This window comes from Sturnira hondurensis, unplaced genomic scaffold (assembly GCF_014824575.4).
Source record: "Sturnira hondurensis isolate 20B ecotype Veracruz unplaced genomic scaffold, ASM1482457v3 Scaffold0006799, whole genome shotgun sequence".
NCBI classification, from domain to species: domain Eukaryota; kingdom Metazoa; phylum Chordata; class Mammalia; order Chiroptera; family Phyllostomidae; genus Sturnira; species Sturnira hondurensis.
This window is the reverse complement of record NW_028079430.1, coordinates 1,155,528-1,177,546: the sequence shown is the minus strand read 5'-3', so window position 1 is coordinate 1,177,546 and position 22,019 is coordinate 1,155,528. Positions and strand designations below refer to the sequence as shown.

General features: G+C 44.0%; 1 protein-coding gene across 1 annotated transcript in view; it reads right to left on the bottom strand.

Moving 5' to 3' along the window:
• VAV3 (vav guanine nucleotide exchange factor 3) overlaps positions 1-22,019 on the bottom strand; it is a 274,456-nt gene that overhangs the window by 32,005 nt on the left and 220,432 nt on the right. Inside the window, exon 20 of the mRNA XM_037050442.1 lies at positions 12,561-12,697. Coding sequence (XP_036906337.1) covers positions 12,561-12,697 — 137 coding nt within the window. The remainder of the gene's footprint in view (positions 1-12,560; positions 12,698-22,019) is intronic.

The following is a 22,019-nucleotide window of genomic DNA, read 5'->3' as shown; positions in this document are numbered from 1 at the left end:
TCAAACGACAATTATTGACAACTTTCCCTGAAATCCCTGAACATCATCAATATAAATGCATACTCAGACACTTAATTATTTCTAACTGACCTTAGGTTATAACTATTTTTCATCTTTCTTCCCTAAGAATTCACAGTGAATCATAATGTATTAAAACTATTTTAAATATGCTAGTGGAAATGATATTTATAATCTACCTGTACAAGGAAAAATATTAATATAGGTTAGGATGGCAGAACAAAAAAAAATGCATTTTTTAAACCCATAGACAAGGATGGCTTAAAATGATAGAGAACATCCCGCAAAAATCTTAACCATGAACTTGTCTGGCTCCTAACTTTGCGAAAAGGGACACAGAACTGGTGTAAGAACACACTGTCTCTTCGTGCAGGGTGGTGTGAATTTCGGGGATGCAGACAAATATACAAATTAGTTTACTGACTGGAGGGATGGATGGAGAAGTAGGCAGCATGTGGAAAGCACTGTTTTTGAAATGACCCTGCCAGGTTGTGTGCGTACATGCAATAGAACCAAAAGGCCAGAAAAGGGCAGAAGACCAGGACAAAGACCCTGTCTGGTCCTGGCCTCTGGCAAAGAGCGACCAGTGACCATAGCGGCAGCCACACTGCACCCACCCGTCGCCACCAGTTAGACGTGCCAGCACTAGCCCGTGGGAGGCACGGAAAGTCATTGTCACAGAGCAGGGACATGGCACCAGCGCCGCTCCTTCTACTCCCAGCTCTGCTGTGGAAAACGGTGCAGCCTCAGACAAGTCTCAACAGCAAACAAGAATGACAAGATCCGCCACACGTGCCTCCCCAGGGCAACCAGGACCCAAGAATTAACATCTGGGTAAACACTGAAAATGCCTCTTCTCCATTTTCCTCCCGCAATAGCACTTTTTCATTGTTCTCAACTGCTCTTTTCTCCCCTCTGGATTCTCATTGTTTAGCAGGCCTACCACTATACTGATGAAAATAGAAACGCCCAACCCTGTGCATAATCCCACCACCGTCTTTACATGTAGGCGAGTTTGCTGAGCCACCAGTTTTAACAGACGCTCTCCTAGAACTTCCGCCCGAACGGGAAACACTGCATTCCAGACAGTCCGCTTCTTTCCCTCCAATGCCCAGGTGCCTTCCTGTACGGAGGCTCCTTCCTTCAGCACAGCTGCTTCTTCAGTGGTGAGTTCTGCACCGTCCCACCAGCGGTCACCGGGAAACCGGCCGAGCACAACTGCACGTGGTCACACTGACTGCTCATCACAACGGCCTCCACAGCACTCAAGTACACACGGAAGAATAGAACCCTGAGCCATGAGCCTTGATCGTTTCTCAGTCAGAGGACAGTAGGATCTTAAACTTTCATCCAGTGTATAAAACAATAAATACTTTCGAGGTTTCTCAGACCACCGTACGACATTCCTAGCCCTGGTGTAGCTCGTTTGTAGGTAAGTGGCTGTTATGGACTTAGAATTCTGGATAACTTAAAAAAAAAAGAAACAAACAAAAAACAACAAAAATACCCACTTGCATCTCAGTCTAGGATCTTTGGAATAAAATTTATCATCAGTTTGTAAGGATTTATAATTGTATCAAGTCATCAAAATACAGGACAAATCCCTTAATGATACTGGAAGATTTTTCCAACGAACATAAAATTGTTTGTGTTGACTACATCTCTGAAGTTTTGGCAGATGCAAGTGTGAAAAACTCTAAAAAAATTAGAAGTTGTGAAGCACACACTAAGCAAAAACCTACCAAAAGCCCTAAGTTGTATTTCTCCACTGACTAGTTATGCAATGAATATAACAGCAGAATGCAACTTTATAAAACATGTTTCTTAGTATCCAAAAGTGGATTCTGGGAGGTGCCTGGATTTCCCCAGCAGGGAAGGGGACCCTCCAAGGAGATGTGTCTTGAGGCTTTTTCTCCAAATTCTCACAGGGTAAGAGATTGCACATGATGCAATCCTAAATCACAAGTTCACACCTGTTTTTCCAGTGAGGCAAACGAGAGAATACCTTTGATGAAAGAAAAAAGAAAAACAACTCAGCAAGCAAAAGCCAATCTGCACGTAGCTAAGCCAAACCTCAGGTGGGTTACTCAATACGAAATCCTGGAAGAAAAATAAGTTCCACCACATGTTGGGAGAACTCCTACCTGGGTAGACGCCATGGAACCCCCAAATAAGCTAGGCTTAACCAAAGTCCGAAATACAGAAATTTGTTTTTCTAACCCTGGCAAACAACTAAGGAATGTCTTTCTAATCTTCGATGAAATGCTCAGAGGAATAGCACTATATAACATCATGCGCACGCAGAATGAGACATTGTTAAAGAATTGACTCTTCTACCAAGAACAGAATGAGTGCCTCAAGGCAGGTGTACTGAGTCTCTAGTATGAACGAGGCACTATGCTAGGTACTAGGGGATGGAGAATNGTATGTCTTGTGGCTTTTTCTCCAAATTCTCACAGGGTAAGAGATTGCACATGATGCAATCCTAAATCACAAGTTCACACCTGTTTTTCCAGTGAAGCAAACGAGAGAATACCTTTGATGAAAGAAAAAAGAAAAACAACTCAGCAAGCAAAAGTCAATCTGCACGTAGCTAAGCCAAACCTCAGGTGGGTTACTCAATACGAAATCCTGGAAGAAAAATAAGTTCCACCACATGTTGGGAGAACTCCTACCTGGGTGGAGGCCATGGAACCCCCAAATAAGCTAGGCTTAACCAAAGTCCGAAATACAGAAATTTTTCTAACCCTGGCAAACAACTAAGGAATGTCTTTCTAATCTTCGATGAAATGCTCAGAGGAATAGCACTATATAACATCATGCGCACGCAGAATGAGACATTGTTAAAGAATTGACTCTTCTACCAAGAACAGAATGAGTGCCTCAAGGCAGGTGTACTGAGTCTCTAGTATGAACGAGGCACTGTGCTAGGTACTAGGGGATGGAGAATGAATGAACGTGGCTACTGTCTTCCCGGATCTCATTCAGATCATGTCCTTTCCTTGACTGGCTGTTGCTTTGGTTATTTTCATAGATTTTTTTACAAAAGTCTTGGTCAGAAAAGAAATCCAGTAAGGTTTATCGAATGATAAACCTGGAGAAGGGGCCGAGGTTCTACCCCTGGCCTTCGAATCTTAAGTCCTTGAACCTCTCTTGGCTCCAATAGTCTCATCCGTGAAACGACAAAGTTTGACCCAAAGATTTCTGAGGTCTCACCACCAAAGTTCTTTGCTTGTATGAGTGCTTTTCCCAAGTCCCTGCAGTTCTCCAGCCCACTTCCTGTTACCGAGAAGTCTTGGATACACAGGTTCTTAATGAGGGGTGTTAATGTGTCGGCAATGTAATCTGGTTGCACTTATTTATAGAAGGACGTTTCAAGGTCTTCATGACATTCCTTTGAACTCTCTGTGAAATCCTCTGGTTTGCAGGATGCATAGGATTCGACTTGTCAGGAATTACATTCATTCATTCATTCTTCAGGGATTCAAATGACTATGAATCATTAAAATTCAATATACACTATGATTTGATAAGTCATTTTGCCCAAAGCCTTACGGGCATGTGCACGCACTATGGAAAACACTTTGACATCAAATCAATAGTCAGGTCAGGTGCAACTGCAGGCTGAGGGCCCGCCGAAGGGATTCGGTGACTGACACACACCTTTAACAATTAGGGCTGACCCTGGCTGACACAGCGATAGAATAACGAAAGGGAAGGGCCCACGGCAGAATTCCTCAGAGCTTTCCCCTGAATAATGCTACTCCCTGTTGGGAAAAGAAGAGGTAACACCTCACTGCCTGAACTTGGACTCCGATGACAGTGTCCTCACTGAGGTACGTTGCCATCTACATTGTGCCCTGTACCAAACATAGGAAAAGTACCAGTAAGAACTGTTAACCAAAAACGTCCATCTTGAACATAAATGATGAGGACCTTGCCCACTTGGTCAGGAGCCCTGCCAGGTCCCATAATCCAGTCTGTCCCCTGGAAACTTCCCTGCAAACTCAGTTTATGAGCAATTCAACCAAAGCCAGCTGGCAATCACCTGGGGACAACGTTTCTCCCAAGACTCCTATTATCTTCTATAATCATCTCTCCCAGGCCTCCCTTGCTCTAGTACAGGCACTCTCTGCCTTTTCCTCCTTTCCTGTAATTAGGGACCCTGACTAAACTCAGTGTTGTCAGGTAAACACCTGTTAAGATAAGGGTCTCATGATTGCAGCGCCTAAAACACCCGAGCAGCCTCCATCGCTCACCTCACCTTTGATCCTCACATCCACATTTTCCAAGCTGCCTTGGCTTCTCCAGATTTCATGCCAGGGGCGGGCAAGTGCTGAGAGGCAGCTTGGAAGCGAAGCCAAGGTCAACAGAGCAACACCTTCAAACTCTGCTCCAGCAAAAACAAAGTCCGGGACTTCACAGAGAAATGCCCTGGGGTGGGAAGGAATGTCAGGCGGGAAAATCTCCACTCCCAGAGATGTTTCCTCTCCAGTTTGCAATGCCAAAGCCAGGCATCTGCCGGACTGGGCATCGGTTTTCTTCACAAAGGAGATCCAATTCTTTGGAAAGGTAGTTCTTTATTTGCCTCTGACTGTGGAACAGCCAGACACTTGAATTTTAGATCAGGAGGGGAAAAAATGCATAGTTTTAGAAAACGTTATTGTCACTAATATTCTCGTGGGGTCCAAAAGGGACTAGAAAAGTCCCCTGCAGACCTAAGGGAAAACAAAAGAATCCTCTGAAGAGATCTGACTCCTCAGGTTGCAGAGAGGGTTCTGGGAGGGACGACCTGCTAACCCCACCCAGTATACCTGCCTCCCAGCCGTCGGAGGGTCTGTGGACATGGTCTCAGGGGAGAGGACGGACCACCTAAGGCTCTCCCATAAAACGTCAACAGTTGCCCCAGGAGAATCCACAAGTGAGCAAACCACATCCTTTCTCTGTCTCTGTTTTCTCCCATCCTCCTTCACAACCTCGGCGGCATCTCAGGCCTTCTCACGCAAGTCTGCTCCTGGTTTCACCCTGCCTCCCCACTCAACCATTTCCTTCAGCATTTTTTCACTTGTGCTTTTCTGTCTGATTATAAAATAAAAACTCTAATACTTGATTAAAATTTTTCAAGAATTGGGCACAGAAATTGGGAGGGCAGAATGGTCTTCTAGGAGCCCGTTATATGTGGGGAAATGAAATTTTAAAAAGTGTTTAATGCAAATTGATAATCATCTCCCCAAGTCTGGAAAAATGAACCAGCGCTTTCAAAATCATCGGCTCTCACAGAGACATGTAGTACCTTTTCTCCTTTTCAATTTTCTTTCAAGTTTCCTTCCTATGATTTGCACGACGCACTCTGAGTTATTCACACATTACATTCCCCACGTCACTGATGAGGAATTTGAGGATGCAAGGTTAAATAGCTTTCAGACTGTTTCATGAGAACAAAAATGAATTTAAGTCTAATGTGATGAATGAATATTTTCATGGTCTTTCAAATAGCGTCATAAAGTATCTTAGTAACTTTGAGTTAATAAGCAGTGAATTTGGAAACGTGTGAATAACATATTATGGAAATGGCAGCTCTGAACAGTTGTTTATTGTCAGCCCGTGGACTGGATCCTATTTCAACCTAGGCACCCGAGATAGAGAGATGGAGGTCACAGGTCTTATCTCTGTGGAGTGCTCTCACCAGGCAGGGAGAAGGGGGAAGAGACCCTCAGGATGCAGCGGGATGAGAGTCATGACCGAAGCCCTTATGATTCAGAGAAGGGGGCCCCACAATGGAGCTGTGGGTAAAGAGGGGTTTAGCTAAGAGAATGTGGGTGGAAAGGAAATTTCACACAAAAGGTAAAAGACACGTCAGTGACTGAAGGATTGAGAAAACACAGCTCTTATGAAAAAGATTCCTCCCACTGAACCCTTCGTTTTTCCCCAGGTTACAGTGAGAAAAGCCTATCTGAAAACAAAATCACCTGGACTGTTGTCTGTCCGAACACGAGACATAGCAGTCACGTGGGAGGCAAAATTCCTGACAAGGTGAACTATGATGAGGGTCAACCGGCTGCACTCGGGACACTGTGTCTTGCAGGGTCAACTGGCTGTACTCAGGACACTGTGTCTTGCAGGTAGAGATGGTGGGAACACCGAACCGTCACCTTGCTGCCCACGGCCAAGTCTGGGCCCCTTGCCACTGGACTCAGTGTGACAAGGACACTTCCTTCTTCCTGAGAATCTCCAAAAGCTCGACTTAATTCCTGACTGTTGACTCTTTCCTTTGAGGCAAAGACTTTAAAAAAAAACTTTAAAGCAAAAAACTTTTACACAGAGCAATGTTTTATCTCCTGATCATCCCACCAAAATAGAACTGAACTGTTTGAAAGGTGTGCTTTTCCTTAGAGGTACTAGCGGTTTTAAACAACTCTCCTGAAACAAGGGTAGGATGGTCTGATGTATAGGATTAAAGCAGGAGCCCGGGGTCTGGAAGAGACCCTGAGTTAAGTCTGCAACGACCACCCTGCAGGTGGATGATACCTTCGGCCCTTTCACGCCACAGTCCTGCTTTACTCTCTTTGCAGAGACGTCTGTGAATGAATCAGAATGTCTGTAACGTCATTTTCACTTCTTAGGATGAAGATCATGGAGATGCCTGATCTCTAGGCGTGAATTACCACAACTATTTTCTGGGTTATCTAACTTGCATTGTGGGTAAAAACGTGTATTTCTGGCACACTGATTACAGTTCTGCTTGTAATTGCTGTTTGGCTCCAATTAGCCTACAAAATTCTCCCTGTGGGACATCCAGGTATTCACAAATGACAATGCAGCAAATAACAGCCCAGGATATAAGATCCAGAGTCCTCGCTGTTTCACAAGCTGAATCCTAAGAAGAAAACACCTAGAAAGCACGTTACTGTATAGAAATCATACAGGACATGGGGTGACTTCACATCTGCCTATTCTCTCCCCCTGTCTGTCTGTCTGCCTCTCTCTCTTTCTCTCCTCACCCCCTCTCTCTCTTATAAGTATAATCCGTATCTTTTCTGGGAAAATAAAGTTTCTAATATGAACCGTCTCTTTCAGCATGAAGTATGTTCTCCTTAGTCACTAAGCCCTTGCGGACGACTTCAAAGCAACAGGTGTATCACCCACGAAGGACACGAGCAGAATTGNTTCACATCTGCCTATTCTCTCCCCCTGTCTGTCTGTCTGCCTCTCTCTCTTATAAGTATAATCCGTATCTTTTCTGGGAAAATAAAGTTTCTAATATGAACCGTCTCTTTCAGCATGAAGTATGTTCTCCTTAGTCACTAAGCCCTTGCGGACGACTTCAAAGCAACAGGTGTATCACCCACGAAGGACACGAGCAGAATTGTTCTGTAAGCTGTCCCACTCCGTCAAAACCCCGCCTCACACCTGCACTGGAAAACTAGCCTAAGTGGCCAATTTCCTATTCTGTATTCACTCCACTTGAAGACAATTGTTCAGAACTTTCAAGGAAAGAGAAAGGGAAAGAAAAAAAGAGAACAAAGATGAAAAGAGAAAGCTGCCAAATAAATCTCTTCGATGCAAAGATTTAACAGAGGACATGTTTATAGCTCAATTGGCGACTCATTGTTTGAAAGAAGTTATAATAAAAATGCAGATAGCTCACTCACTTCAATAGCATTAGAAATTACTGCTGTTGTAATAATAATACAGACTAGACTAATAGCTATTCATCGAAAGTTCCTGATAGAGAGCAGAGGATAATTAGTATTCTTTGGACAGAGTGTGCAGAACACCGGACAGTCGACAACAAAACTCGACTTTCTACACTAATGCGTGAAGTGACTCCCTGGGGGAGGAAAAAACAGGAGAAAACAGTTTAATTTTGAAAGCATCTTTTTTTGAACATTTCCAAATATGTCAAAGTGGTTAGTGAGCACAAAAGGCATTTTTGAAATGCAAATACAAAACCACTGTACAATCCCAATAACTAATGCAGATTTTTTCTCCACGGGTTTCACTCTAGGTATATTGGTGACGGTGTGATTTACAAAAAACCCTAACTAAAAAAAACTGAGGACGGAAGCCAGTCTCGTCGCCTCCGAGCTCTGATCATTAAGGACCACCAGGTTAGACACCAGTTGTCTTGCTGGTGGTCCTCCCAGTACGAAACACAGAGTTGGACCCCATAGTAGGCACTTATTAGTATTTGGATGGACTGATAGGTGGATTAATAAGTAGGAGCTTCTGTTCAATGAGCAGTTCATACATTGAGCTTCTCTTCTCTAGGTGCAGTAATGATCATAGATGATTTATCTTCTTCTGACTACATTTTACAGATGATAAAACTGAAGCCCGCAGAGGGTGTGATCTCCTTAGGGATGTTCTGCTAGTTGGTGGTAGCGTCGGTAACCAACGTGGAGCAACAGGAGCTACAATTTCCCGGGTTCTAGCACAGAAGAGAGAAGCACGCCGTCCTCCTCTCTGGTGCTAACTATGTACAGCCTCAGAGGAGAACAAACCGAATGGGAAGGAACTGAGAGAGGCACTTCCAAACTGCCTTCTCAAAAGCAAATTAAACAAATAACAATCTTGAGCACAGCCAGGGCGGGAGTCACTGCCGACAGTATGAAAACCGTAAAGCGTGCGTCTTCTGTGGACGTGCAAACTGGCAAACTGAGGCACAGGGGTCCCCTGTAAACATCCCTACAGACTCACGTGAGAAGGACCAAGCCAGCAGCAAGAAGGAAAGTGCTTGTCATTCTAGAGCATTCCACTGGTAATTACCAGGACCAGAAGATCACACTAGTTGTAACACTGTATCGTGCAGATATGCTTAGTAAGTCCGCTTATTATCAAATGACTAACTAGTGGGCTGGGGATAACAGCCTTATCTACTGTGGAGTCTCATTGATTAGACCATCTAGTCAGTGGCTCACATTAAATTCTCTGGGGTCCTATACACAGGATTCATGCCTGGGTTCACCCCAGATGGACTGCAGCCTGACCGGGAGAAGTAGGGTTACGGGTTGACATGTTTACAGTGCCCCCCGAGAAAATGCAGCCAGAGTTGGGAGCACTGCTTTGGGCCAGCCCACCTCACGTGCCACATGAAGAAACCCAGCCATGCCGTGACCCGGTGACCCAGGCAACACAGCGCTGTGGCTGCTGATGCGAACTGTGAACCCAGGTTTTCTCGTTGTCCATGGCTCCCTTCAATAAGGAGCTAAAGCAGCGTGGGGTGGGCCAAAATGTCCGTATGGTGTTTTCCATGACATGAAAGACAGATTCTCATTTTTACCAATAACTATTGATCTGGGTATTTTGGGTATGTTGGCTCTCTCCTGCTATTGGCTTCCAGTGGGCAGAGGCCAGGGGCGCTACTGAACACCTTCCAATGCCTAAGGCAGCCCCACAGCAAAGGGGTATTTGGCCAAAACGTCAATAGTGGCAAACCACTTTGGACACGTTCGATCAGTCACAGCACCTTCTCCATACACAGCGCACATCTTTTCCTGTGTTTCCGTTGCATTTTTACCTTCCTTGAAATAATAAAGCATAAGACACTGAAATGTTGTGTATTTTCTTCCATCTTCAATATTAGAATGGCTGCCCCAAAACTCACCAATTTTGATGTTTGTTTTTAAGTGCACACTCATATGACAGCTGTCGCAATACACGCTAACAAAATTAAAGACAACTAAGGGCCATGAGAGCCATCGTACAGAAAAAACCTGATGGACTTTTTGGCCAACTCAACCTCTGTCGGCAAAAATTTCTCCGACTGGCCCAGAGGTGCCCGTAAGACAGTTCTGACTCAGGCTACCTCATTGCCGGGAATGCTAGCTGGACTTTTAACACATCACTGAAAATTCAAACACATTGCTGCCTGCCACCGGCATGAGCGGTTCTTCCAAAGACAGGAAACCTGGTGTCAGAGCTCCAGTCGGGGTTGGAGACTGAAGTGCCAGCCGTGTCTGAGGAGTGAGCGCAGGGCTGCCACTCAATACACGCTGCCGATCTGCAATAAACGTGCTAATTGTTTTTCTCTGTCCAGACATCAGCTTCCCTTGTTCCTGTCACATATCCTCCCCTCAACAGACACACACACACACACACACTCTGTCATCGAATGGTTCTCCTGTCTCCTGGGACCTTCCGGAGCCATTACTGGGCCGTCGTACTAGGGGAGCTTCGTGTTTCCAAGTCTGCTGAGAGGAAAAGACGGATAATAATGTCTTTCTTGCTGCCTACAAAGAACAGAAGGCAGCATGATTTCGTAAAAGAGGACTGTGCTTCCAGTCCCGCTTGTAAGAAGCTGAAGTCATCGCTCCGCCCTAACAAGTGAAAAGCTGAAGGGACAGGAAACTGTTCTCGGATCCAGAAGAGGGGAGGACACAGGGCAAACCTGGGTCCCCAACACTGGAGAGGCAGACAGGCAAGAGCAAGGAGTCCGGCGCACAGAGCAGAGAGTACGGAGCCGTGCAGGCCGGAGAACGGTGAGAGGTGAAGCCAGAGACACACACCGGCAGGGGCTGCGGCTCGACCCGCTGCCACAGAGAGCTCCTGCCACGCAGGCTGAGAAGTGCGACTTCTGTCTGGTCAGAGGGAAGACCCTGGACCTGAACAAGGGGTTGGGAAATGGCATCTGAATTTGGCAGTGGTATGAAGGATGACAAATTCTGAAGGTCAGATGAGTCAGAAGGTGATCTCAGATGTCACATGACATTGAGGTTGGGGAGGGACAATTGGCAGGGACAGGAGGCACAGAAGAGGCCTACAAAAACTCAGGGGGCTGACTTTGTCATCTTTTAAAAAAAATTCCTCGCCACAAGATATGTTTTTTATTGATTTTAGAGAGAGAGGGAGGGAGAGAGAGAGGATGGGGGGAGAGAGAGAAAAAGAAACAAGGATCGGTTGCCTGCCATACACCACTGACCAGCTAAGTAGGTAGTTTCCCTTAAGTGAATCATTAATACAGGAATGCCACACAAATTAGATCACACCCACAAGACCTCGGTTGGGGGTAAAACACTCTTGTGGGATGGACGCTGCAACCTCGGCATGTGCCCCAAGCGGGAATCGATCCCACAACCTCTGGTGCACAGGATAACACTCCAACCAACCGGGCCACCTGGCCAGGGCTGACTTTGTTGTCTTGGTTGTAGTGATGATTTCACTTACACATACACTTGTCAAAACAGCAAAATATACACTTTAAATACAGACGGTGTAGTATCTATCTCAAAGCTGTTATTGCACGGTGACCTAAGTTGTAACAGTCCCTGTAAAAGACCGCATTGTGATTAGAGCATAATGAAGTGGCGAATGAGTGGAGAACACTCCCAGGAAGCTATGCTTCCGAAGTGGGAGCAGAAGGCAGACAATAATGAGACAAAGGGTTGAGTCACATGTGTGTTAGGAGGGGAGGAGTCAATGGCTAGAATGAATTGAAATGTAGGGATCGAGAGCCAGCTGATGGAATACAGCATGGAAAATCCAAGAAGAAAGGTAAGTCTTGAAGAGGAGAAATTTTATGGGCACAAATATAGGTGTGTTTTGTGGATGGATCGGAAGATGCAAGGATGGACTGGAGGGTTAGTAGAATTTCAGCCGGTCATTCTCTCTGTTTCTTTTGGGGGAAGGATGAGGTATGAGAAGAGTAGGATATGTAGGTGGAGCTTTGGAACAGTCGCTGGCTACAGCGATTGAAATGTAATCAGAGACAGACTTTCAATCCAGGAGTATTCTTCTGTACAAGATGGCACACAACCGAAGTTTAAGCAAACTTGCACATGCGCACGGTGGATTTCATCCAACAGTCCTCTTCTGCTATCTCTTTCCCCACTCCCCAACCAAATTTCACTTGGGGGCTATAGATTTTTAACAAACTCTTTAACTTTGTTGGAAAATAGTTCTACAATACACACGAATATAGAGAATCATTCAGTGAGTAGCGATGTTCTACCACCAAGGTTTATCAAATCTTAACATATTTACCTAAGTTAAGAAAGTCCTTGAACCCAACATAGGCTTATTGGACAAAAACAGTTTCCCCCACCAGCAAATATCAAATGCTTACCTACTTTTCCCATTCCATATATTTCATGAATGATGTCCAGAGCACATGAGAACCTCAGGTAATACTGTGGATGGGGACAAACCCCATATGGCCACGAATGGCCACTGGCAAGCTAATTAGGTAGTTCCCCTTAAGTAAACCATAACACATGAATGCCACTCAAATTAGATCACACCCACAGGTCCTAGGTCTGAGAAGAAGTGCTCTTGCAAACTATGAATTTTTAATTAAAAATGGTAATTACGATTCACAACACTAACACTATTTTTTTTTAGTGTTCTAACACTCATTGCCACTTCGACATTGGTAAATATAAGGAAGGTTAATAGAAAATACTTTTTTCCCCACGTCATGTAAAATTTCTGAAGTTGAAAGCTTGAAGTCAGTTTCTAAAGACCAGAGCTTTGTCCTTCGAGCTTTGCGCTTTGTAGCTGTAAAGAACAAAGCCCTCGTCTTTAAGTCGACAAGACTGTCATACCTGCCAAAAGAGACTGTGTGCGTCTCCCCTCAGAAGTTCAACTGTGTCCCCGGCCTGGATGTGCAGCGGAGGCCCTTCGTGAAGCGCGGGGGGTGGCGTCCCAGCATAGTTCCTAATGACCTGCATCTTTGGTAAGCCTGAAAAGACGCAATAACAACGTTTAGAATGGACATGATAATGATGTGTGAAATCCAAATGTGCTGTAAAAAAAAACAAAACCCAGCACCATTAGTAACATTAAAAAGTTTTAATAGCCCCAAGTCCAAGTAAACATTTGAAGTAACTACAATGGAATGTGTTTCAACTTTCTCATAATTGGAGGTGCTAATGCAATAAGACATATATTTATGCCTTGATCCCACTCCCTCGCCATCCATCTATTCTTAGTTGAGAAAATATTTCTCTTTCAGCTGACGCCTGCTTCATAAAAAACACATCACGTACGGTTTAATGGAAAAGAATCAATTTTTTCATCAACTCTATCCTTTCTGCCTATTGCTTTCCTCTTGGGCATTGCCTGATTTCATCACGGAGGCGGCTCACCCTTTCTGTGCGTGCATCGCGTTGCCCAGTCTAAGGCTCATATCTTAAGGTTATCTTTGTAATTCAAAAGCAAAACCATGATGGATGTGCCGGGGTAATACTTAAGACATTTATAGGGAGAAATTCTTCAGGCTCCAATTCAGGCTCACAGAGCAGACCCAGTAAAGGGAGCACGTCTGCGCCAATAGCAGCAACAAGGCCTGAAATCCCGATGCACCCCGGCCTTTGCATTTCTTTGAATGTACAATGAGGGCCTCGGGGCAACATTTCCTTTCTGAGAGCAGCAGCTTCCACTGCACACAGGCCTAACTGCATTAATAATGTCCCCAGTGGACAGCCTCACAGTCACCTTTGCATTTAGAGGTAAAACTGCTCCCTCCTACAAGAGCTCGCTCATAAGCATGGTTGGTGTCTGTGGCCCATGTGTGGACCAAAGTGATGCTAATGACACTGTAAGACTCTTCATCCTCACAATGGACCATGGCGAGGGAGTAACTAGCAGAAGAGATAGGATGAAAGTCATCCAGTTCTCAATGTTCAAGTTACCTAGAAAAGACCCAGTATCTCCATGAGATGTTCCATGCAAAACAGTTTAACGACGTCTTCAAAAATCCCTCCACCCACACATCCTTATCCATCTTATCAACAGGAGGCAGCAGGGCAGAAAATCATGGCGCCCTTCACCCCAGTGTGGCCGCTGCCACTCCTGGGACGTGTAGGAGCCACCACGCCTCCTCCCGGCCTCCGACCTTGTGTGTGCCCCAGGAGCTCGGGAGGGCTGGCTTCAACCCCACGCCGTCCCTGGAGCGCTTCCCCACCAGCTGTGCTAAGGTGGAGCCCTGACACAAACAGCAGACTTTGTTGTCTTCCCCCAAAACAACACTCGATGGCCCTTCTCAGTGGAGTGTTTATCCAACCTACATCCTATAAATGCCTCAGGTAAAGAAGGCGCTGCCTTTTCCATTTCCATGAAGCTGCTATTGTTTGTTTAATGTGAAATCCCACCACTGTGTAAATTCGATAAACACCTGATCACTCTGTCGCAGGCCTGAAACGAATAGAATACGGTATGCCAACTGTAGTTGAAAAATAAAATATTGAAAAAATGAATGTATGAATCATATAATAGTGTTCTCCTATTTCTAACCCTCCCCGTTGCACTTAGAATGAAATCCGGACGCCTGGCCGCGGCCTACAGACCCATACGCTTTCTGGCCCCCAGAACTCTCCAGTCTGACACTTGCTCACTGCTTTTCGTCATTCTGACCCTTTTGTAGTTGCTCAAACTCCCTAAGCAAGTGGATCCAACTATGTTATGGGCCTTAACTTATAGTTCATCTATTATTTGTTAACTTGTCATCTGTCTCCTGGCCTCTCCTTTTCTATATGTTTGTACTGCCTAAATTTGAATGTTAAATACTTATTATTTTCACCATTAAATTTAGCTTCTAATAGTAAAAATGGAAGTCAAAATCCAGATTTTACTGGACAACTGCCACTTCATCATTAGTTTTGACTTGCTTTTTAACAGTTTGTATCTATTTGTGCTTTAACCTACAAATCTATGAACAGTCTCCATGCAACTGAGATTTTACAGGAAATAAAATTATTTTTAATGTGAAAAACTGCTAATATATTTCTAAAAGTCCTTAAGAATGATGCTCTTAATAATGTATATTCATTCTGAATATCCTTTAAATTAGGTGCCTTGCATCATTGATAGAAAAAGAATACTTTTTTATACCATACACTCTGTGGCTGAATCGGCACAAAAATACAAGTTCTAAGTGAAAGCCGCTTAAACTTCCTAAAAAAGTCTGCTCTGGTCTCACCCTTTGCCCCCCTTTTCTCTTGAGCTGTCTCCATCCTGCGACACACTCGCTTGACAGCTGAAGGCCTCCTGCCTCACGTCCCTCAAAGACTCCGCTGTGTGCAGGCCTGGTCCATTGATCTGCACGCAAAAGGAAGAGCTCTGCTATTGGTATTCCTGACGGCAAAGGCGTAGAGGACACAGACGACTCGGGCCGTCATTCTGATGTGCGGAGCTTTTGAGAGGCCAGGGGACCCTGAGGTCAGAGACCAAGGATCCACACATCTGCAAAAAATGCATGTACATTGGACGAGCTCTCTACCTTTCTTAGGGGCATTCTTCTGTAAGAAACTTCCTGAAATAGGAAAAAAGGAGAAGTAGAAGAGCGATCTCCTCCTTAAAAACTGGCACCACGCTGAAATTATTGATCTGGAAGCATTCCCGACCTGCTGTCTTTATGAACTTGAATGAGCTGGCTTTCAAACTCTGAGGACCCATGCCATCAGGGCCTCTCACGGGTAAGTTTGAGGTTCAGTCTCTCCCCTGTCAGTTGCCTTGATTACTGTTTCCTCCTTGACCTTTTTCCAGAATAAAAGAGTAATTCAAATCAGACCATTTAGACACAATGTTATGGATTCGATGTGAGCAGACTGAGTGTATAAATTTACAACTCTGAAATTAAGTGAGCAAATAATTATTGCTCAAACCCAACAATGTTTCCTGGGAGGAGGCTGGCTCGGTATCTGTCATTAAGGCAGGTAAAATGTTTGTTTTTCTCCCTTTCCTTGGGCCAAGGTCAACAACCAACATATCTACACAAGAATATACAGAGCCTGAGTCTCAAGAATGTTCCTTGTTAATAGTCTAACAAGGAGAGAGAAACTGCTCTGAGCTGTGCACGCTTTTCAAACAATACTGTCCACTGCACATTAGCCTGGAATAGTGATTCTGTCGAGGAAGCTTCTTTGGGTAATTATGGCAAACATTTTGTTTCCATATAAAATAAAGTCCAGTTGCATCTAGCCAACTAAAAGCGAAAAAAAAAAGTGTTCTTTCTAATTCTGACCTGTCACCCAGTGAGAAGGGAATCTTCATTGACTAAGAAAAATACGGGAAGATTATGGAAAGGCCAGGCATAACTGCTGCTGATTTTAACACCTAATAAATAAATCTGCATCTTCTCCCAAGAGAGCTGGGAAAGAATTGGATGCAGAATTTTTCACTGGGAAATGATAGTTTTATAAATAACAACAGATCCTTCAATTACTAAAGGAGGTTCAGAGATTTTGTTCCAAAGTCTTTCTATAAGGCTGGGATTATCATACTAGAAGTACATATTCTTCTTCCTTCCTCTACATTAATTGGGAATACTAACAACATTAAGGTATTAGCCTACAAAGCTTGTGTTCTCTACAATTACTGAATTTAAAATATTTGAAAGGTATGTAGAATATTAACTTTAGAAATAGTAATGTTTTGTTGGCCCTTCAAAAAAAAATCTTGATTTGTTTCCTCCATCTCCTATCAGTTTAATAATTACTACCACTCTTCCTGGCCTTTTTCTTTTTTCTGTTCTTATTTCCTTAAGGTTAGCTTTCTTCTCTCCACGAATTTTTAGCTTCCTGTCTTTCCTACATAAAGATCTGCTTTCATCAACCTTAAATACCAAAATTATGCTATAGTTTCAACGTGCTCAAATTTAATACAAGAAGCTACTTAAATGTTTAGACATACAGTTGCTTCTAATTATCTGAAAAATCATAAAAATGAAATGGAACCTACATCCCAAGTGTATAATAAAAAATATAAAAGTGATAATTATTGAAATGTAAACTGCTGACTACAAAGAAAAACAGAAAATGTTAACATAGTAAGGAATTGTGCCAAAGGTCATGAGTCATTTGGAAGGCAGTTACGCTGGTAAAAACAGGACTGTGCATAGAAAAGACACATTAAACTTGAACTTTGTTCGGCCTCACCTCTCAAAATACCAGTGACACTGAACTCACCATCACATGCCGTTTTCCTTCACAGAAGCACCTGCACACGACATGTGATATGTCACTACTAACACGGCACTTGATTCTAAAACCCTGGTGCTGATTCTCACTGACTTAATAGATACACCAGAATAAATGGCTGACCGTAAAAAAGGCCTGCCCCTGGGTTCTTGGACAGAGTCCGATCATTTCATTTATGGGTTTCCTGTTCCTTAAGACAAAAATCCTCCAAGACAATGAACAAAACTTCTCTTTCCTTGCTCAGGTTCACCCCATCACGGCATTGGGGTATGTACAGGCTTGGGTCAGAGAAATCGGCTGCTGTGGACCGTTTTTAAAGTACAGAAAAATTTCCTATGGTATAACCTATTGTGTGCCAAAACAACTCTTTCAATATGCATGTGTTCAATATCTGCTCTTAATGAGACCACAGCATGAAGGTTTAGTTAAGTTCACGTGCGGCAAAAAGCATAATTCTTGTAGAAAAGAACATTTCACGTAAATCCACATTGGCGCACTGGCTGTGTGAAGACCATTAATTAGTGTCTCTGTGCTCAATAAATTCAATAAATATTGGTTGAGGCCCTTGCTTCCATCCACCCTGGAGCTATAACTTTCCTGAAAAACCTAGTTACAATTTTCTTGCAAGTCCCAAAAAGAGTAAGGAGCTATCCTATTCAGGAAAGTTCTTTTTACTTTTTCTGTAAATTTTTTTTACATCTCTATAGAAAAAATATTTTTATTGATTACAACCCCCCCCCAAAATCAATGTTTTTTTATTTTTCTTTACAGCAAAGACTGTCTAAATCATTCATCTTTGTTTTATTAACCCCAAGCACAGTGCTCAGATGTGGTAAAAACTTGGTAAAAAAAAAAGTGATTTCATTTTCAAGAGAAAGTTTTACTATAAGAGTTGAGAGTTAATTTTGACACAAGTATGTGAGAAAACCAAATTAATATTTCTTTTTCCTGTTATCTTCAACGGTTTCGCAATTCATGGCATGTGTTGTTAAATTCACTTTGATGTAACCACTAAGAAATCTAGGTTGTGGTGGTAACTTCTGTGTTTTAGTGATCAAGTTTAATCCAAACACCCAAGAGGACATGGTGACCACAAAGTCGAGAAAACCCAGGGTGTCCACCCAAACACTGAAGCGGCAACTTACTTCCCAACTCTGGTTCCTCCAGGGGTTCTTTCCCCAAACCAGTAAACTCTCAAGCTCCTTCTCCAGTGAACTGTATATACCAAGCTTTCCACTGAATTCCAAACTGCTTTTTTCTTTTTATCTCCCCACTCGATGGATTTTTCCAGAGTATATCTCTGTTTTTGTCAAATTTCACTAAGACCAAGTAGAGTGATTCTGCATAAAACAGAGCAAATACGTTTGAAAATGTTTTGGAGTTACTGTCCCATGAATGGAACGCTTTGGAGTCTGCAGATACTCGAAAACATATTCGTCGGCAGATTGGGCTGGTTTCTGGACTTCCCGTCGGTGGTTCGTTTAGTCCTGAGATATGAGAGGCAACCATGAGTAAGAGATCAGGTCCCTTCTCTTAAAGAGCTTAGCATCGAGTAGGGCCAGAGAGGGACACACACAGTCTTTCCCAGGGTGACACCGCTGTGACAGTGAAGAGACGTGTCACTGTGAAAGTGCTCAGCAGAAACCCCTAACCAGGGGAGCTCTGAGATTTCCAGGGAAGTAGACTCGAAAGTGAGGTGGGCTTCAGCCAGACACAGGGAGGGCATACAAGCTCCCTAAGAGGCACAAACCTCTGTGCTTAAATGAGCTCCTTCGGCAGGACTCTGCCAGGTGGGTCAAGACAGGTTGACTCGGACACCGGCAATGGAGTGGTTCAAACACTGGGCTGTAACACCAGGCCGGTTGGACCAGTCAGTGAGCACGGGAGGGCGCTGCCGACGGGCAGAGAGGTCAGGGAGCAGGGCGTCTCTGAGACCGGCGGGAGAGGGTAAGATGTGCAAAGGTAATGCTGTAGAAATGGAGCAACTCCGGGTGATGACCAGGCCCCTGTGGGGATGTGCGGCTGAAATGAAGCCAGGGCCAGAGGTCACTAGAGGTGCAAAGGTCAATGTCAGGTGAGGCCCGGAGGCTCGAGTTTCATAAGTGGGTTCTTTAATTTTACTCGAAGCCTCTTTATCTAAGAAAATGCTGCTTTGAGGAGTTTTAAACGGCCTAAAAAAGAGGTGTATCCTGTGTTTCTCATGAATGCCATGAGAAACACAGAAGGCACAGGATTCTCGCTGAAGGCGAATCAGCAAACACAACTTGTGTGCACAGAAATGGTGCTGTTGCTACTCCGCACTTCATTGACGATGCTGAAATCTTCGTCTGATGATGTCTGCGTCTGCTGACTGAGCTGCAGTGAATGGCAGGAGAAAGCACCGAACTGGTGACGAACATGAGTTCCAGTTACACGGAAATTGCCCCGGCCCCGTGCCGGCTGGCTGTCCTCCCTCCTCTGACTACAGACACAGTCCCTCAACGTGGCCCTCAGTGACGGTCCCCAGAGCGCGGGACCTCAGGAAACGTGTGTGAGCACTGCACACAGGCCTAACCTCCGGCCCCTGCATGGTTTTCAGGGAAGACAATCATTTCTATTCCTTGAATAATTAAAGTAAGATTTCAGCTCATGAAACAAAACCGCCTAACAAAGGTTAGGTCAATACGGGATAAAGGTGACATCTACGAGCAAATTCCACATCTATAAAGGCACGTCCTAAAAATAAGAATCTTTTTTCCCCCCAAGCAGAATTTCAAATTTCATAGCCTCTGTTTTCCTTCCCTGTCTGGCAATCACAGGTAATAAGGAGTGTTACAGGAGAGGGTAGCTAGGAAAGAATTGTTAAATACGGGAACCTAATCCTTCTTGACAGTTTTATCCTGAGACTTGCCTCTGGCCGTGTGTTCTCTTAGACACCACACCAGCTCATATAACCTTGAACATATTACTTTGGATCTCAGCGTGATGCTGCTCCCAAGATCGACTGAGGTTCCACACAACTGCTGCGTATGAGCCGCTGCAAAAACCCTGACGAAATGTTCTGTGGTTCCCAGAACACATCTTGCAACGAAAGCTCTATTAACTGTAAACAAGAAACAGCACTGAAAATTAAAGCATCGTTTTCAGACTCATTTTGTGGTGATATTTTCGGGGGTTTTGCAGGAACTACTGAAAATGTACGTCCAGCAACTTAAACATTCAATCAGTTTATTAGTACGGTCATGCAAGAGAAATAAGCCAGTGAGAGAAAGACAGGTGCCATATCTCTCACTCATATGCGAAATCTAATGAACAAAATAAATTGATAAGAAAACTAGAATCAGAGACTTAGAAACATGAAACAGACTGACAGCTGTAAGAGAGAAAGGGGGAGGGAAATGGGTGAAAGAAGGGGAAGGGGTTAGACAAAGAATTTATATGCCTGACCCATGGCCATGCACAACGGTGTGGGGACTGCCTGAGGGAGAAGGGAGGGCTGGGAGGAGGGGGCAAAGGGAGAAAATTGGGATCACTGTAATAGCATAAAGGATAAAATATAATTTAAATTTTAAAAAAGAATATGTATGTCCAGCAACTTAAATACTCAATCAGTTTACACCCAAGAGAAATGACGAATTGCTTTCGCACGATCACACAGCAGAAACACAGTGGGGTTCAGGTCCTCGTTTTCATTCTGGAATAGAAGTTATATAAAGCTCCGAGCATTTCCTTCAACGTCATTTTGCCTCAATTTTCCTAGTGGGCACACTTTGCAAGGTATTTTTTAATGAAAAAAAAAAATACCCCCATTCAAATGAATGGCTTCATAAAGTTAGTAATGTGAAAGGTAGAACCTACCATTCCTTATAAAATATACAGCCGGAGCACAGAAGGTTTGATGTGTCACTTCAGAACTATACATAGGAAATGGAATTACATAAATTCGTCAGAGGAATTCACTTTTACAAATAAGCAAAAGGCCACAGATGTTCCTGTTGGTGTGGGGAGCCCCTCACACTGGTAAGTACACTACAGAAGGCCCCCAGCTCCCCGCCATCCACAGAGAAACTGCCGGGACTCGGAAGGGGCTTTGTTGGAGAACACAGGTATACCAACAATGTGCCCGCTCCCTTTAGGAGGAAGTGTGCTAGTATTTTTACGTAAATATAACCATATAAGTGCATAGGTACAAAAACACCTTCTATTTTTATATTGCATTCTTGCAATCTATAGAAATGAGTCCCAGCTTCGTCATATTTTTTCAGGAAATCCTTACTAAGCAGCTACTATGCACCAGCTACTGTGTTAGGTCTCAGGGAGACATGTTTTGCTGAAGGGGTTCTTTTCACACGCAAGTGGGAACATACAGAGTTCTCTGTAACACCTGTTGATGAGAAACCAAGTCTCCAATGAAAAACGAAGGGAGGGGAAGTTCTACCAGTCAGTTCCCCAGGCCCGTCTTCACTGACTAATAGCCAGAGAACTACATTTAAAAGGGCAAACTGTTATACTTTTCTTTCTCCCACCTCTAGGCAAAAGAAAGCGCTTAAATGCCGACAAGTATGAAGAAAAAAACAACGCTCCAACAATTAAATTTATTTGGCATCCAAAAAGTATTCCTGAGGCTGATTGGATTCATCTGAAACTCACTCACTCCTCTCCCACTCCACATTTGCTCTCCCCAAGCTTATTCCATCTTAGTCTGGGCTACAGCACGTGAGTGAGTCTCTCAGTGCTTAGAAAGGTGGACGCACTCTCTGGCCGCAGGCCTTGGCCGTGTGGCCACTGTTCTTTGAATAACAGCACTGACAGCAAAAGTCCACTTCCAAGGTGCTGAACTTGAAGAGTTCTTTTTTGCTGGGCTGTGTTGTGTAATTGTTATTTTCATGCTCGTTATCACAAGTGAGTGGGAAGGCATTTGGAAGGCTTAGCTCCCTTGGCTTTGAAATGAGAGACCTGGAAAAGAAACTAACTCGTGTGCCAGTCTTTCTAGACACCCATGTGTATCTTCACAGAAAGACAGAACCACACAGGGACCAGCGGCCGTACACATCCCTCTAACACCCTGAAACTCACTCGCATCCATTTCCCGCCTTGATGAGACGC